Source organism: Aythya fuligula, chromosome Z (genome assembly GCF_009819795.1).
Source record: "Aythya fuligula isolate bAytFul2 chromosome Z, bAytFul2.pri, whole genome shotgun sequence".
In the NCBI taxonomy this organism is placed as follows: domain Eukaryota; kingdom Metazoa; phylum Chordata; class Aves; order Anseriformes; family Anatidae; genus Aythya; species Aythya fuligula.
This window is the reverse complement of record NC_045593.1, coordinates 5,362,473-5,377,656: the sequence shown is the minus strand read 5'-3', so window position 1 is coordinate 5,377,656 and position 15,184 is coordinate 5,362,473. Positions and strand designations below refer to the sequence as shown.

Below are 15,184 nucleotides of genomic sequence, written 5' to 3'. Positions count from 1 at the left end.
TTTAAAAAAAAAAAAATCACTCAGGTAGGGGGGTTGGGTTTTAGAAGTTACTCAGGAACAGTAGTAAATTAGTATTTGTAATCTGTTTTTGTCTTTAATTATAAGCATGGCTAATAATTTAAAGCCTTCTCAAATTAAGATGTAATAACTCTGAAGAAGATGGATTATAAGCCAGAGTAAAAACATGATGATAAAAGATCGAGGTGTACGTGTGTTATGGCACTAACTGTAAATTGAAGGAGGAAAATGTTTGTTTTTGAAACATGGAATTTAAAAGCCTTCAGAAAAGCAATGTGTTGCACAGATTTCACAACTGGGCTAATACTGGCAAGATTTATGATAACTGTATATAAATACATGTGGTGTGAAATCTTGCGGTATGAAATAGTGAGGGGGACGAGAGCCCTAGTACAGGCTACACAGTGGAGTCTTCATCCTTTGAGATATTCAGAAGTTATCTGGACATGATCCTGGACAGGCAGCTCTAGGTGGACCTGCAGTAGAATTGGACCAGGTGGCCTCCACAAGATCCTTTCCAACCTTAACCATTCAGTGAAATACAATTTTAAGAATAATCCTCTAAATTCAGATGAGAAAAGTTGGTTGGTAAGAAACCATATATGTAACTTTAAAGAACCTTCAGTTGAAGATGTCATAAATTTTGTTGTGTGACATTTGATAATCAAAAAACTTCACTCAGTAGTTGCCTAGATATGATGCTGATTTCTCCTGTAGAATTTTTTTCCAGATGTGATTACTTGCAATATTTTTATTTTTATTTTATTTTATTTCTTTTTTTAAGAAAAAGTTGTCACATCTGAGGCTGACAAATCTTGAATGTTGAATGTTGTGTTTTTGAGGAGATCAGATCTTGGAGAAGGATCATGACTAAGCTGACAAACTAAGTTACTAGTAGCTTTTGCATCCTTCATTGCAGGTGTGTAACAGGAATGACATGTATGTTACAGGTCCATCCTCCAGGAGCAAACTACTCCAGCATGGGCAGCAGCTGCCCAGCCCCCCTGCTCCTGCATGGGTTCCTCTCCACGGGCTGCAGCGTGGAGATCTGCTCCATGGGACCCATGGGCTGCAGGAGCACAGCCTGCTCCACCAGAGGCCTTTCCACAGGCCACAGGGGAACTGCTGCTGCGTGCCTGGAGCACCTCTCCCCCTCCTTCTTGGTGTCTTCTTGACCTTGGCGCCTGTAAGGCTGTTTCTCACTTCTCTCACTCAACCAGCTGCTGTGTGGCGCAGCCTTTTTTTCCCCTGTCTTAAATATGCTCTCAAAGAGGCAAACAACATCACTTACTGGCTCAGCTCTGGCCAACAGTAGGGCCCTTACCTTACATGGGGCAGCTTCTAGATCCTTCTCACAGAAGCCACACCTATGTCCCCTGCTACCAAAACCTTGCCATGCAAACCAACTACGGTGATATTTTGTTTGAAGTTCGCACGAAGCTGCTGTTCCAGATTATGTACAGCTGGAGAGTTCAAGTTCCTGTTTTTGTCCTTCTCTTCCTGCTGCTATTTATTATTTTAGCAGGTTTTGGTTAAATCTGCACTCTTTGTTTTGGTTTCCGATTTATTTTTTATTGCATCTTTACCTGATATGTTCTTTGCTGTCTGTATAATACAAGGAAGTAGCATCTCCCACACACTATATTTTCATAACATGTTTTTGTATAGGTCACCTTTATGAGATATAACAAGTGACATTTTCAGTAGAGTGCCATAGGAAAAAACACTATCCTCAACATCATCAACTTGGGATTAAAAAATGCTAAAAATATCCAAGAATGCAGCTGAGCTATCTCAATCATTAATCATCTTGAAAGTGAGATGCTGGTTGTCATGCCCTGATACAAATTTTGCTTTAGATGATCACTTGAGATACTTGCAACCTTTTATCTTAGTATTAAAAAAATCAAGTCATTAAAAGTATCTTGATAAGTTTATTATTTATTAACATTAATAATGTAAGTTCCACCTAATTTTCAATATTATATTATACTACCAATTTAATTTGTTCAAAATGAGATTGTTCTTCATTTGTTCCAATTTTAGTTATGTCCTCAAGGACAGCATAAGTCAAGTTTCTTTGTAGAAAGCCCTGAAACAGCAGTGTTCCCTCCAGCTGGCTGGTCAGTCTTTTCTTTAGCATAGTAGCAGCTTCAGGCTAATATCAAGGGAGCATTCTGTCTTTATTTTGTAATTTGGTATGATGATTTAATTGATCTTGAACTTTCCAAATGAAAATGAATAGTGTCTGTGTTTAGTACATGCATTTGAAAAGTATTAAATATATTTACTGTATTCAAGTTAAAGCGTTTGACATATGTTTTGAGTCAGCCTAAAAATCCGCTAAATTTTGAGTATAGCTAGGGAAGCTGTAATGTTAAATGAGGATGGTCCCACCTTATAGTTTGCTTACTCGTTTTTAGGACTGAGATATAAAAAAGTATTTGATAACTAATGTATGTTTATGTATATCACTCAAGTATTATTGTTCTAGAATGATTTAGATACATTTTAGTTACCAGGCTACATTATTAATTATTCTTTATCTCTAGAGCAAACTAGAAAAAAATACTGCCACGAAAGTTATTGTTTTATTCAAATGTTCTCCTTTGATTCTTCATGATGACAGGTTTGAATAAGTTACAGACCCCTCCCCAAACTTTTTAATTAAACACCTTTTATCATCTAATTTGTCTGTATATATCAATGTCTACTTCAAAATACTTAGTTTACAAAAGTGAACTCTAAGAGTAACCAGCAACAGCTTGAAAAAAAATTACTGAAGGAAATTCTTTAGCACAATTAGATATGCAACAAGTAATGATTGTATTTATCAACTAGTGAATAATTAGTCTGCTTATTAAGCATCCTTGTGATCTCTCTTAGAAAATTGACTGTGATGGAGTTTGTTTCTTGGCTTGAAGAGTGCTTATGACAGATTTCAAGCAAGCTTCTCCAATGAAAGAACATCTATTATTCAATGAAATGGACAGAGAGATGACTAATTGAAAAATACTACGTTCCAATTTTTTTTCCAAGAGTGATGAGTGTCTAAACTTATGAAAATATTAAAATGAATATAGACAGTGCAAGTTAAAACATCCGAAGGGTAACAAACCTCTGTTTATAATGCAGTTCAGTTCCATAATGATGAAGCAAGACTTGGTATGTTCTGTGGTATCTGGGAATAGATAGGTCATGATAACCATTTTCTAGTTATTATTTAGAAGTTTCTCAATTTTTTTATATCCACATTTAATTTTATCCACGTCATTTTCTTCTATGAATTAGTCATCTAAAAATAAATTTATTAATGTTACTGCAGAGCTCTGCTTTGGATGCAAAATTCAACTTACCTCACATTTCAAATGCACATCACTTGTTTGCACTTATTTCCTAATCCTTCTTAATGTGGTCTTCAGGAACGTGTTTCCTTTGTCTAAAGGCAATCACTTGCCTTCAGACAGCAGAAGTAGGGAAGTGAATGTCCCCTTGTACATAGCACTGGTAAGACTGCACCTTGAATAGTATGTTCAGTTTTGGGCCCCCCACTAGAAGAAGGATATTGAGTGGCTCAAGTGTGTGCAGAGAAGGGCAGTGAAGCTGCTGAAGAGACGAGAAAACAAGATAGGGGAGTGACTGAGGGAATTGGGGTTGTTTAGTTTAGAGAGCAGGAGGTGTAGGGAAGATCTCCTCACTCTCTGCAACCTACCTGAAAGGAGGTTGCATCAATGGGGGTGTCTTTTCCTCAGTTGGCAAGTGATAAGATATGAGGAAACAGTAACAGGTTGAGCCAGGGGAAAGACATCAGGAAGAATTTCTGTCATGGAGAGGGTGGCCAAGAATTGGAACAGGTTGCCCATGCAAGTGGTGGAGTTCCTGTCCCTGGAGATAAATATTTAAGATATGGTCATGATAGTAAGGGACATGGTTAAGTGATGGGACTCAGTAGGGTCAGACTGACGGTTGGATACAATGATTTAGAAGGTCTTCTCCAAGCTAGGTGGTTCTATGAAATTTCATTTATGTACCTTCTATATGCACATTTGGACATTGGCAGAACTGAATTCTTTTTTTAATTCAGCTTTATTATTGTTTAAATTCTGCAGTTCAAAAGCTTAGTATCAAACTGAAAATTTGATTGCAAAACACATTCACAAACACCTTTTTTTCTCTGTATGGTCAGTATTTTCAATTTAGTAAGTCAAGAATATTCCTAAAAACTGGCTTCGTAGGGTTTGTGAATTGAACCACTTAGGCTTTTGATGACTGTTTCTGTTTGCATGTTCATATAATACTTAATCTTTATCATATGAATATATTGTAGTGTTTTTTTTGTTTTGTTTTGTTTTTTGGAAATTGCTGTTTCAATTTTTTATTTTGCTCCATATTGCATCTCACGTAAGATTTGGCACTAGTAAAAAGGAACACAGTGAACATGTTCCAAAGAAGTATGGACAATCTTGCAAATACACAAACTCTTTATAGGAACAAAAGTTGCCTTGTGCATTTGAAATGAGATGTATGTAAGTTTTTGTCAAGTTAATGACAGGAACATTACAAACATAGTTGCTCTGAGAAGGGAAAAGTAGAGATCAAGTGGTGTAACTCATGCATTTTTGTACAAATGGAGTATGTTGAGACATTGCATTCAAAATACAATTGAAATACATGTTTCTAGAAATATTTCAGAGGTATTAAATTTTGTATGTACTCGGACAACTCTTAAAGGATTTTAAGATCATGATTCTTATTTTCCCTTTGGTTAATATAATGTATTACTAAAATAACTTATTGTATACTGGGGCAGCCAAATGGGATACTAGGAAAAAAAGCAATATGTGCATTAACACTTTGATTTGTTAAGAAGTTCTTAAGAAGGAGCAAAGAAGTAGTAGTATCTATAACATGACTAAGCACTTAATGTCTATTTGATGTCTACTTATTTTGAACATTGGTTCAGTCTTTATGAATATATTCCATATGTTTAAAAAGTAAACAAAATCCTTACCTTATTTGTTAGTACTCTTGAGTGAATTTGAAATCAGCTTTATTTAAGTCTATAATTTCAAGTTTATATCTGAAAACATGAATTATAGTTATAAGCCTCATAGAAAATAGTGAATAGTATTTCTTGAGAGCAATTTAGCATCTTCAGGAAACTGTACTTAAATTTTTTTTTTTGAGTATTTTTGCAATTTGATATGTGAAATACTGAGGTAAATGTTTGCCTTTCATCTGTAGGTAAACTGTTTCACATTGACTTTGGTTACATTCTGGGTCGGGACCCTAAGCCTCTACCTCCCCCAATGAAGCTGAATAAGGAGATGGTGGAAGGTATGGGAGGCACACAGAGTGAGCAGTACCAGGAGTTCCGTAAGCAGTGCTACACAGCTTTTCTCCATCTCCGCAGGTAACAAAACTATTTGGATAAGTTAATAGAGCCTCAGTAAAATAGAATATTGAATATATCAGGGAAGATATTCCTGTTAAAAATTCAAAACTTGTGTATATGTTCAGAATTCAAACAAGAGTTTGTACAAAACGAAGGAAACCATTAAAACACTGGTATAATGCGGAGCTTGAATATAATTGCCTTTTAAGTTAAGGTTCTCAGTTTTACTTGTTTAATAACATACCTTTTTCATAAATTCTGTGGGGGTATTAAATTGTTTTTTTGGACGTGTTTTTGCCCTTAAGCAAGTTCTCTGATTACTGGTGATCAAGTAAACTGGTATCCTTTTAACCCTAAATCATTATTAATTTGCTGCTTTACCCTCCTCCAATTTAGACGAGTGATGATCAAAATCAAATTCTTTGCCTTGAAGATGGTATATATAAGCTTAGTTGGATGCAGGTCCCACAGAACAAATACTAGCTGCTGCGTGTGGTCGTCAAGTATGTTAGCAGCTTTTGTAGATAGACAGAACAATGGCAGCTAAAGCCTCTTTAGATTTCTGTTTATGGAGGAATTGATCACACCTTCAGATTTTGAAGCAGTTTCATTCCTTTGTAGTGACCATATAATTTTCCATCAGCTTTCTGAGCTGTGTAGCTCATCTTTCTGTTTGAACATAGAATGCATGTAAACACTCTTGGTGTGTACTGTGACTGATTTAGTACATTTTCCCCGGAGATGAAAGAACGTCATTTTAGATCACACGATGTAAACCTTCAAATATATGAAATAAAACAGAAATATTAAAAGAATGTGAAAATACCTATATGAAAAGTACATAGCCAATGATATTAAATGATAACAGAAAAAGTCACAGGTGGTTTCTCCCTTGTTAAAAGAAGAAAAAGAATACGGCATTGTTTTATAGACTTACTAAAAGCATTTCAGTAGAATGAAAAAGCAATAGCATGTTAGTGGCAAAGATTGTTTGACTTCAGAGAAGTCTAATAGGAAGGCCAATATATATTCAGTGTTCTGAATTTTTCTCAAAACTTCACAAATCAGAAATACAGTATTATAAAAGTAATACTTTTTTTGTTTTTTAAACTTAGTTTTTTTCAGTGAACAGGTCTGTTATGTCAGTGAAGGATTATCCATTGCATTAACTAGTTTACGTAATGTTTTGCTACAGAGGTGATATTCAAGTGTGGAGTGCAGCAGTCATTTTGGTATAAAACTGAACTGTAAATCAAGATAACTTCATTTTTAATTCTGGGACTATAGTTGTAATTATGTCTCCAATATTTGTTCAGGTTTATAGGAAAACATTTTTAAATGGTTTTGGATCTCTCTTTAAGGCATAGGATAGCAGAGGAGGCATAGGATAATACTGGTATTACAATAACTATTACTTTAAGCAGCTAAAATTAAAAATGATCAAGATTACTTGTTTATTGAGTCAGGAAAAAAAAAAAAGGAGGAATGTCTTAGCTCTAACGGTTCTGCACATTGATGCCAACCTGTTCACAGATACTTCTGGCTAAGTACAGTGAAATCATAACTTCTAATTGCTAAATCGAAATGCAAATTCCCTATTTGTTATCTCTATCAGTTCCTGTTTTGTTCTTCATTTCCCTGGGGTATAGACAGTGTTCTGCATGTTTCAAATGCTGAATCTGCCTTTCAGGGTTCCTGGTAGAATACTGTTGCAAAGCAAAAACAAAAACAATTTCCAACTTATAAGTGGAAAAAGTTTGTTCATAGTTTTAGATGAAAGAAATTTTGCATATGATCATTGCTGAGGGACTTTTGTGGTTGGTGTGTTGTTTTTGTTTTTTCCCCTGGGGAGAGATGACTTTCCACTTTTTTGAACGCCGCTGATCAGTTGTATGTGTTTGTCAGCAATGCTGTAATGAAGGAGCAGCCCACGTGTGCTGAATGTGCTGCAGGGCAGGTTGTAGCTGTATCCTCACTTGTGGCATAGCAGCATTTTACACCTTTTTTATACATGTTGAGCTTACTTAAAAACGCTCAAGTCCTATTGTGTGTCAGCTTTCCGTCCCTTTTGAATTCCCAGTTTCTGACAGATCCTTCAGCAGGATCTGTCAGAAAAGAATCTAGAATCAACACCTGAAGATATTTTTCCAACAAAATGTCTAATGTTAGGGTGAATTTGGGTTGTTTGTGGACCAGCTGTGAGCATCTTGACACCCTGTGTCTCAGGTGCCAGTATGCACCAGTATGCATACACCCTTGCTTCTGGCTCTTGGTTCTATTTTTTTTGGTTCTATTTTTTTTTTGCCTGTCCATGGCATACCATGCACCTGCATAAGACCTTATCGAGAGTTAGCATCAGTCTCTGCACTCTTGCCCTTTGTCTATCACACCCTGTTACACATCTTGTTCAGTCTCTGGTTTGTCCAGCCCTTCTCTTTCTGCCCAATTTCTCGCTACATAATTCAGGTTGCTTACATCTGAATGCTATTATTAGGAGCATGAAAAGTGAAGAAAGTAGTCTGTCCTTGGCAATTGCTATTGCTATCGACTGCCAGAGTTTGTAGCCAGATTTGAAACAAAATAGTAGTGTAATTTTTATCGTCTAAAAAAATGTCTAAAAGACATTTTCCAGATTCCAGCCCCTTGCCCTTGGGAAAGTGAAGCAGAACAGCTGAAACAAATTAGACAAAAGATTTCTGTCCAAACAGTTTAAAATAGTTGTGTTCTAAAGAGTTGGATCTTACACTGAAATGTTCTAGGTAGTGCTAGTTCCTGTTACTAGGTGTCAATAGTTTTTGGTAGAATTAAGCTTTCCAAGAGAGATTTTTGTTGAGAAATATTTGTAGAGTATGGCTAAGAGTCATTTTCTGTAGTTAAAATATTTCATGCTATTATGATTGCCAATTTATATGCATTTACAAGTTTGCTAATAAATTTTACTACTAAGAATTCTTTTTCTATCATCAAAGAAGCTCCTGCGGGTCTTCGAAAAGCAGTATTTCAGATTTTGAAGCTGGTTGCTTACTTTGTCTCTAAAAGAAAACCGTCTCTCTTTTAAGGGAGTAAGGGAAGTTTCAGTTTATGTTGAACAGCTTGGAAATTATCCTTTCAAATAGCAACTTAGAGCTAATTTCCTGCAAGGGTAAAATTATGTTCTTTAAAAGATTTGCAAGTACTACCAACACCATATTAAAACTTAAAACTACTCTGTCTTTTCTCTTTAAATGGTTATAACTGACGTCTGTACTACCAAAGTTACTGCAGCTTAACTGAGCAACTGCAGACTTAGATCTGGTTGAACCACTCATAGTCAACCTGTTATGGCAAAAGCCCTCACAGCAACATGAAAAATCATTCTAATTGTGAAGACTTCATTTGTTTGAATGCTAATATATATAATATCGCTATATAACTGTTACCCAATTAATAAAGTTAACCTTTGAATCAATATCCAAGCTTATGCTTGGTCTCCTAGGAGTGGGAGAAGGCATTAAATCTTACAGTATTTGAAACTGTTTATATTTGGTGTGTCTGTGGATAAACATTGTTCTAAAATATGTGCTATTTTTATAAGATTGTTTAAAAAACAACAAAAAAAATCCAACATAAAAAAAAAGCATGGTCTGTGTTCAGTGTTGGCAGTTCAAGACAAGGCTTAAACTGTCATTCATATTACTGGATATCTTAAATATGTCCAAATAAAGTGGTGTGTATGCATCTCCTCTGAAACATTACCAACTCAAGTTGATCTTATTTCTTATATGAAGTTGTTCACAAAATGTTGTCTTTCGTACATTTTACAAAGTGTATTTATCTAATATGCTCTTCTACTCAGGTATTCCAACTTGATCTTGAACTTATTTTCCCTCATGGTGGATGCCAACATTCCAGATATTGCTCTTGAACCTGACAAGACTGTAAAAAAGGTAACAGGAAAGCTTTCCTTGTCTTTAATTAACCAAAACCATCATATTATGAAATCTTCAGTCACTTCTGATGACTTGTGTGTAACCAATGACCTGAGGAGGCTTGCATTTGTTCTATGAGGTCTAAGTGATTTCTAGAATCACTGAGGTTAAAGGCGGGAATATACATTTGAAGTTGCCTAGTATGTGTGCTCATCCATATATGCAGAATTGATCTTGATCACCCATGGAGTCCATGCCTAGTCTGCCCTAGCACTCTGTTCCAAGTGATATTTCAACATTCTGCTAAGAACGGTGATCATACTTTAATGAAAAGCTTTTGATGGGTGAAGCAGTCAACGCTAATTGTATCATGAAAGATTGCAGGATTATAAACTAGGTGGAACAGTCACATATAGTTTTATAAAACAGTAACTGAGACTGTTTTTACTTCTTCACTAGGAAATCTTTGTTGTGAAAACAAACTAACAGGTGTCCCCTAATTCTGATTTTGTCTTGTTGCTCCAGCCTGAATCATTCTTCTCTATTTGGTGTTTCACCTACTGTTGACGTTGAAAATACCGGGTAAATGTTCCCATAAATTTCATTGCACTTACGTTTTAGGCAAATGTTGGCTTTTTTTATAACCTGATTTCTAGCGAAGGGCTATCTCTTTTAATTCCACAAAAGACTTTGTGGAGCCTGTGAATCCAATGAAAATCAGTTCAGTTCACTTCTGATTCAAGCTCTGTACTTTCTCTAAAGATCAACCTGATCTTTAGTGTTTTCAATAAGCTATGAATGCAAAGATCCACAATTATTTAAATTAATACTTCACATTCTAATGCAATTCTCGTGAAGGTAAGTGAATTGACTCCAACGAAGCTTTTCTTTTAGCATGTAAGAATATACATCTATGTTTAGCGTTTCCTAATTTCAAATTGATATAGAAGAGCTCATATAATCATTGTTTCATTTCTGCAAATGATGACATAGTGTGTTTTTTTTGTCTGTTTCGTTTTGTAATCAAATTCGGTCTCCTTGTTTTCCATTGCCAATTAACATACGTTTTTCTTCTTAGTATCTTGGCATCACATTTTATCTTGGACAACACTCCTGTGAATTATACCAGGAGCAGATTTTTTTTGTAGCAAATGATAGTAGGATGTCAAATTCTCTAAAATATTTTTAAAGGGTGCTTTTACTGTAGTAATGTCTGAGTGTTTCAGATGCTTATAAAATTCGTACTTAATAGAAGTTTCCTCCCTTGTTTTGAAATATTAATTCATATAAAATATTAAATTAAGATAGAGAATTGAAAGCCAACAAGTCTTTTCTTCAGCTGAGAAGTATGTTACAGTTCACTGATATACAGTAGCTAAAATCACGTTTATCTCAAGCCTGATTATAGTATATCCAATCAGAGATAATACACCTACGTGTATTGTAGAAGAAAGAAGCAAAATCTGAAGGGAAGTTCATAGGCATATGAATTAGATCAATGTACTTACCTCTATATTTCATTACTAAGTATAAATAATAGTCCCCTTTTTGATGAAAGTAGTGTATGTTTATTTGCTGTCTGGTAGGTCACTTAGGTCAGATACAACAGAGTTGTTGTCATACTGAGCTCTGGCAATGCTGCAACTTTGAGATCTGCAGTTTTTACCCTGATGAAATTTATTCTCATCTTAGAGGCTTGAAAATGTTGAGAGCTAGACCTGAGTCAGTGAGTCAAGTATTTGTTATACGGAATGCAGATTGCTTTCACGCTTTAAAATGTTGTTTAGTTGGGGAAGAGTGAAGACCTTCAAATTTCATGCAAAATAATTATAAATGGGTAGAGATAATATACTGAGAGAACAGATTTCGCTGTCACAACTTCTGTAAATTCATTTAGAGTGTGCTTGTTCCTTAAAAAAGGAAAACAGAATAAAACAAACACAATACGGTATTATCAGAAAGATAACTGTTTGGCTTGTTCATAAATGTTTTTTTACTTCATAGTCTTCTCAATCCTTTGCCCCAAGTATAATTATTTTAATAAACTAATTTTTTGACAGGACAGCAATTTATAATCCCAAATGAGAGGTTCAGGTTTGGACCTTTTGGTTTAAGAATTGTAGAATAAATAAACTTCTGGAATTTCTGCAAAAATGATACATTATGGTGAGATCTTGAAAGAGCAGGTGAATAGAGGACTCTCTTATAAAGCAAGTGTTGTTATTATGATCTACTGGATGAAAACAACTATGTTCAAAGCAACTGAAAATATTTTGGTTTTGGTTTATTTCTTTTTTTACTTTAAAGAAAAACATCAGGTAAACAGCTATAAAATGGCTAAGCAGCAAAATCATCTTAATTCTATGTAGAAGAGTGAAGAGGTCACTTTTTAGATAGTGATAGAAATTTTGTTTTTAATGTCCATTAGCCTGTCTCAAATCAGTTCTGAGCTTTATTAGTACCAATAAGAAAAGAGAAACAAGGTGTCTTGTACCTCTTGGGCTGAGTGGCAAGTTTGTTCAGTCATTTAACAAGATAATACTGTACCTTGTTGTAGGAAAATTGAATAAATGCCTTCAGCATCTCAATTGATTTTTTTTTGTTTGCCTTTTTTTAAAGCTTTAAACAAAAAATCCATATATATTTCAACAGACTCAAATTAGCTAAAGATCCATTTTGGACTGACCCGTAAAATTAAATTACCTTTATGTGAGTCAAGTCAATAGCCATTTCAACCATGATATCACTTTCATGGGAAAGAAAGGTGGAGATGTACAAACATTTCTGTATCTAAGAAGGTATCCTTCTTATAATAGTTATGGTGGAAATTTTTTTTCTTTACTTTCCTTACTGGTGCTGTAGTATCACTCACTCTCTGTTTTGTAGAGCCTTCATTTTTTTTTTTTTTTTTTTTTTTTTTTTTTTTTTTTTTTTTTAGAAGGCCAGTGATCTAGTTAGGCTCTGATCTTACAGGCAGCTGAAGTCAGGTCACTGAGGAAACAGGTTGGGTTATCTTTATTCCAAATCTCTCAGGTATCAGAATATTACTTAGGATGAAACTGTGAGAAAATGTATATAGTACAAATTTTAGTTTTCCTTTTTAAAGAAAGGAAAGTTATTGAAGGTGGAACATTATATTTCAATATATTTTGGTGTTCAAACTGTTCAGCATTCCTTGACATTGGAATTTTTTAGTAGGTGCAGCAATCCTATTAAGAGCAGTTATAAAGTATTCTAACTATACTTCCATAGGTATCTCTTAACAGGATCAAGAAAAAAGGCACCTTGTAACATACTTAAATGAATGTATTCTGAGCAAATTCATTTACTGAGCTGTTCTTGCCTCACAGGTTTCTGTTCTCATTGAAACAGGTATGCTAGAGTACAGTCCACGAAGTTGAGGTAGTAAGGGAGATTTTTCTGCAATGGCTACTATTCTGATTTCTCAAAGGGAAAGAATTATGCTTAGGCAGTACATTGGGCTGTGTTCTGAGCAGCTTTGCAAAGAGATGTAATGTGTCATTCTTGCTTCTGAGCAAGAATTAGAGGTACTTTATGCTGCAAGAAATATCTGTCTGCTGATGGACAATATATAAAAATACTCTGACGAGTAAAACATAACATCAGAAATATTTGGTGTTCTTCTTTTCCAAACTTACAGAAAACAGCATGCCTAATTCTTTGAGTATGAATGAGTGCTTAATTTTTATTTTAATTCAAGTAGAGGAAAGAACACTACAGCCGTTTTGTATGGCTTCATTTCTTGTACTTTCTTTTGTCACCTGTGGTATGTGTATGTATAACAAGACACTAACTAATGAGTTTGAAAAGGTAATTGGAAGTCTGCCATCTTTTGCCTTAATTTCAGACAAATCAGAAAACAAACCAAGATAATGGAAAAATTATGATGTAGAGCATGCCCTCTTCACTGAGGCTGTGGATGATACAAATTGTTCTTTGTTTTTTAACAGTTTCATTCTGCTATGGTAATAGAAACTTCTTAGAGAAATCTGAATGAGAAGGTACACCTAAGGAAAATGTTATTAACCTGAGGAAGAAAAAGGAAGGCAGGATCTTTAGTTGTAAGCTGTTTTTGCTGAAGAAACATCTACTTTCCAGTAACACGTTATAGCCCAAGGAGCTAACTGGAAGATCTTAAGCTGATTATAAAATTACATTCTATCAAAAAGCATGTTGTCTGGGTGTCATTTCTGTCCAATGCCTGTGAAATGTCTTTGGGAGAAATATGTATCGAGTCGAGGCAAAATTGAAATAGCAGCTTGTCATGTACAACTTTCTGTAAAATAAGTATAGATTACACCTGTTTGACATGGTTTATGGCACAGGATGGAGTAAGCAGAGTTGGGCTCTCCGTTTATATCATCTTTGAAGGCACTTTCACATTCTTCTTGTTCAAAAGTGAGCAAGCTCTACACAAACTGATTTTGCTTATTGGGGGAGAAGACTGGGTACTTTCTTCTCATTAATGTTAAATGTACCAGAAACTTCTGATGATTACAGCTGGAGTTGTGGATTTGGAACACACTACAATTTTACAGTACCTTCTTACTTGCTTTGTATAAAATCTGTGTTCAGAAATTAAACCAATGCTGACCTTAATGATGCTTTCTTACACCTAAAACTGAACAGAAAATGTGAATGTCAGTATTGGCTGGGCTGGAGGAAAGAGGAAAGCTCTTGGTTTCAAGTTTCACCATTATTCTTTGATGTATAGAAAATATTTTTTTAACCATCTCTCCACTTCCAGTGTGTATCACTAGGTAGATCATCTAGTGCCTTTAAACTGAAAGAAAATTTTCCTTTAATGATTTAATTCCCTCAATCCAGTTTCAATCAGTATTTTTCCCAGTAAAAGAAGGGTGAAGAGGGGGATAAAAGGGGTTGCAAATCAAAGCAGAAAAGTGGTTGTCAACTATACAGGTTATCTCCATCCCATAAAACCATAGAAATCCTCTTCAGATTCTTGATGTTTTGTTTAACATGAAAACATTTGTCAATTTTTGACCAAGAAAAAGGATCAGCAAAGCTTGAAATTAGTTGTCTTTTTTTAACCTTTCATGTCCTTTTGTCCTCTCCATACTATTCATAAAGAAACCTGGTGGACTAGTGTGCTTCACCTCATGGGTCAGGATACCATCTCCTACTGCTACCCTTTGATTTAGGCTTCTCTGAGAACCCCCTTTGGCTCAAAAATGTTACAAAATGAACTTAAATTGGAAAATAGTGGAAGGTTCTCCCCTGTTTGCCTCTTGCTTTCTCTGACCTCTGAGGTAATTGCCTTTAATTTTCCACTCGTTGCTTATTCTTTTCCAGATCTCAATTTTCAGGAAAAGGACTGGGCTGAAATCTGTTTACATTGACTTGTCAGTGCATAACTGAGGATATAATGCAAATCCCCTCCGCCCCTTTTTTCTGCCACTGCTACTTGCCTTTGTATTTCTCATGCGGCTGCAATGCTAATTGACAATTGTTACTCTTTTGAAGTAATGCTATAATTTTAAACAGTGGTAACTAGAATCTTCAGTCAATTACGCAGGCAGTTTTGTGTAAGGAGGAGTTATGCCATCACTCTTCCAATGTAACAAATGCATTCAGCATTGTCGTCTCTCAACAACAAAAAAAAATCTGATTTTTCTGCAGGAAAGCCAGATGGCTTGTGTCTGTCCTTCATAGCAAGTTTGACCTTTAAATTAGAAAACATCAGGGACCGGTGATTCATTGGCACACAAAGAACTCGGCAGGCATTAAAGGACAGTGTTATAATTGACTGAACTGTGTTTCAGATGCCCATTGATTTGAAGGTGCTGCAAAGATGCTGCAACTGTGTCATTTATAGGTGAGC

At 35.2% G+C, this 15,184-nt stretch overlaps 1 protein-coding gene across 2 annotated transcripts in view; it reads left to right on the top strand.

The window, feature by feature from the left end:
* Window positions 1–15,184, top strand: part of PIK3C3 (phosphatidylinositol 3-kinase catalytic subunit type 3) — a 71,694-nt gene that overhangs the window by 45,818 nt on the left and 10,692 nt on the right. For both annotated transcript variants that reach the window (XM_032205785.1, XM_032205784.1), the window contains 2 exons: window positions 5,263–5,431; window positions 9,249–9,339. In XM_032205785.1, coding sequence (XP_032061676.1) covers window positions 5,263–5,431; window positions 9,249–9,339 — 260 coding nt within the window. The remainder of the gene's footprint in view (window positions 1–5,262; window positions 5,432–9,248; window positions 9,340–15,184) is intronic.